We start from the raw sequence: 2,857 nt of genomic DNA, 5'->3' as shown, positions 1-2,857 counted from the left end.
TCGGGCATGCTCACATCCCCCACTGCGGCACAGTGCCTCGACGGGTCGTACATGTCCTTCGTTGACACTTTGATGCGGATCGGGGCCCACTCACTCCCCACGCCTTGTGCGGCGACGGTGTACGCCTGCATCTCGCCCTGTCCTCTGCGCGGCACATCACGCACCACCGCAGTCGCCGGCGGCCACCTCCCCCTATCATCTCGTCAAACCCCCAGCGGTGCTTCCGGGCAGGAGCGACGGCGAGGCACCCACCGGCGCAACACACCAACAGCAGCAAAAACACCGCCAGTGGGAGAAACGGCATGCTGCGGCGTGGCTGGCACATCGCCTGAATAAACTGCCCGTGTTGCTTCCGTTTGAACATCAGCAGCGGTATTATTAGTGGTGGCAGTAGTAGTGGTGGCGCAGACCTTTTAGGCGGGGAAAATAAATAAAAAATAAAAATAAAAGAAAAAAGAGCAAAAGACTTACAACGGACATAAAACGACAAAACCAATCAAACTCTTCCAACTCGGTGTACACGGCATGAGGCACACGCTGCCCCCGCCTTAGCCAGGCCCTTCAGCGACCGGCATGTTTGCGTCGCACTGCCGCGGCGCAGCGGTCATGCGGCCAGTATCGTCTGTCAGTTCCCCGCTCCTGTCGGACACTAACTGCAGCTGCAGGTACGCCTGCCGCGCGTCTTGTCTGCCCTGCCTCCTTGCACCTTCGCCACAACCACACTGCAGCAACGCACCACGCCGCGACGTGAGCTCCACGCCCAATACCACGCGACAAACAAAATACAAACCGGGCACACTCCCGAGATGCCGTGATCCCGCCGCAACGTGTGCCGCACAATGCCCACCGCGTGACACACAAAGGCGTCGAGGCCCCGGCAGCCGCAGCACAGCACCGCGCCTCCCATGAGTGCCCCAATCCGTAGCAGCGCGCCTCTGCAGAGCAAACCGCGCCGTGGGCTTCCGGAATGTGGTTCCGACAACCGCATAGAAGGCTCGTTCACACGCCAAGAGAAGAAGAACTGCGTCCCTGCCTGCAATCCCAATCACAGTACTCACGTAGAGTCCATCCCCGCTGCGTCGAAACATTGACGCCGTCACCAGGAGCACTGGTGGCGCGAGTCGGTCCGCAGCAACCCGCAACGGACAGAGACAAGTCTGATGTCAACGCGAAGGCAACGGCCCCCGGCACACACCCATCAACGCTGCCAAGCCCCTGTCGTAGCTCGCGTCATTTGGCGGCAGCGTTCCCCAGGAGCATGCTCGAAAAATGCGCGGCTGCGGCACTCTGCGAGGCACTCCAAACCCCCGCACGTACGCCGCTCCGGTCGGCACGGAGGCGGCACCCGAAGATGACACGGCAGCCGCACAAAATCCCACCGCTCGCCTTCGGCTCCCCTCCCACCAGCGTCCCAGCTGCCCTTCATCTGCAACCACAACAAGAGGGAAGCAAAGCGCACACCACAATGCCGCTGCACTGGCAAGCAAACCGCACGGCAGCACCACACCTCCCAGCACTAGCAACCATTTGCCCCTCCACATACCTCACTTACCGTCGTCCCCAAAGCACACACACACAAGAAGGGAAGCATCATTACTCAAAGCCAAGGCAAAATTAAAAACAACAAAACTCTGAATGCAAGCGGGGACCCTCGCACACACACAAACACCGTCTGAGACAGCGGAACAGGTGCAGTCAACCAAAACACCCAAATAAAGAGAGACGCAAAGAAAAAGACTGCTCAAGGAATCAGCACCATCCCTTAAAGAAAAAAAAAGCGACAAAAAAGGTTCTGCGCGTTCCTCAGCGTATGCCTTAGCGACAGCCCAGAGCAGCAAGCGGCAAACCACAGCAGGCTCCAAGGGCCCTTTCCCTTCCACAGCACACTGACAAAGTGAAAGCGCCGGCAGCTCCCACTCCGCCTTCCACGTTCGTCTCCGCAGTGCACACGTTGCTTGTTCCGCAACCCCGCAATGGCCTCTCCGCCGAACTGTCGTCGGACGCCACGCAGCCCTACGCTGCATTTCTCCGCAGTTACCGCAAAATTTCACCGACGGCAGCCGTCCCCTTCCCCAAATAAAGCACGCGCATGTGCACTGCCCTTCCGCAGCACCCGCATGAGTGCCCCGCGCTGCCGACGCAGATGCAGTAATGACCAATCTAATTCTTTTCAAATCCTCGTGCCACCACATGAAGGGCTCGCACCTCCGACTATAGAAGAATCACCTGCGGTGCGCCCTGCCCTACGCCGCCGCCGACACACACACCTAGCCGCTCTGTGGGGATCGCTGTTGGACGTGTTTGAGAGGGCTCCCCACAACTACCGCCACAGGCCCACAAGAGTGCAGCGCAAATGCTCACACAAAAAGTCCCGCCATGGTGCCCGATCCCACCGCATTCGCACCACCGTGTTGGAGTTGGTGGCGGAGCCTTTCACCTCTCCCTCCCCCTCTCCCTATCCTTCTATGATGTCTGCTAAACTGGGTCCTCCTCCCGCTGCTGGGGCTCGTCCACAGCATCCCGGGTGTCCTGGACCCGCAAACCCAAAAGCCTTCTTTACCACCCGCTGAATTCGGAGCTGGGCACAACGTCTTCTGCTCAACTTTTCGAGATGCACCGTTACCCCTTCTGCTTGAAGGGCACGAGCCCACTTGGGAAAGCTTTCCCACACCATTAATGTAGCAATACCCGGAGTAGCTGGTGTGGGAGCAACAACTCAGAACGCGTCCAGCAGCTGGGCAGGCGACAAACTCATCGGGCACCGCATGGCGCCGTCAAAGCTTCGGAAATCCGCAATTTTTAACGGATTCCCGGTGCTGCCGCCCGCAGCCTGGGCTCCCTGGGCTCCTGCAACCCC

General features: G+C 59.3%; 4 protein-coding genes across 4 annotated transcripts, besides 1 other annotated feature; 1 reads left to right on the top strand and 3 right to left on the bottom strand.

The window, feature by feature from the left end:
* Positions 1 to 10: 10 nt before the first annotated feature.
* On the bottom strand, positions 11 to 364 carry TraAM80_09453 (leishmanolysin; the record flags this gene model as incomplete). The annotated part of the gene is made up of 1 exon (XM_029386134.1): positions 11 to 364. The coding sequence occupies one exon, from the start codon at positions 362 to 364 to the stop codon at positions 11 to 13; it is 354 nt and encodes a 117-aa protein (XP_029234085.1).
* Positions 365 to 423: 59 nt separating this feature from the next.
* Positions 424 to 464: a microsatellite.
* An 84-nt stretch (positions 465 to 548) lies between these two features.
* Positions 549 to 1,088, bottom strand: TraAM80_09452 (uncharacterized protein; the record flags this gene model as incomplete). The annotated part of the gene is made up of 1 exon (XM_029386133.1): positions 549 to 1,088. One exon carries the CDS (start codon positions 1,086 to 1,088, stop codon positions 549 to 551), a length of 540 nt encoding a protein of 179 aa, XP_029234084.1.
* A 75-nt stretch (positions 1,089 to 1,163) lies between these two features.
* Positions 1,164 to 1,541, bottom strand: TraAM80_09451 (uncharacterized protein; the record flags this gene model as incomplete). Its single annotated transcript, XM_029386132.1, has 1 exon — positions 1,164 to 1,541. The coding sequence occupies one exon, from the start codon at positions 1,539 to 1,541 to the stop codon at positions 1,164 to 1,166; it is 378 nt and encodes a 125-aa protein (XP_029234083.1).
* A 576-nt stretch (positions 1,542 to 2,117) lies between these two features.
* On the top strand, positions 2,118 to 2,570 carry TraAM80_09450 (uncharacterized protein; the record flags this gene model as incomplete). The annotated part of the gene is made up of 1 exon (XM_029386131.1): positions 2,118 to 2,570. The coding sequence occupies one exon, from the start codon at positions 2,118 to 2,120 to the stop codon at positions 2,568 to 2,570; it is 453 nt and encodes a 150-aa protein (XP_029234082.1).
* Positions 2,571 to 2,857: the final 287 nt, after the last annotated feature.

Source organism: Trypanosoma rangeli (genome assembly GCF_003719475.1).
Source record: "Trypanosoma rangeli strain AM80 chromosome Unknown Tra_15.4_contig_00587, whole genome shotgun sequence".
In the NCBI taxonomy this organism is placed as follows: domain Eukaryota; phylum Euglenozoa; class Kinetoplastea; order Trypanosomatida; family Trypanosomatidae; genus Trypanosoma; species Trypanosoma rangeli.
The sequence above is the reverse complement of the archived record's forward strand: the minus strand, read 5'-3'. Positions and strand labels throughout refer to the sequence as shown.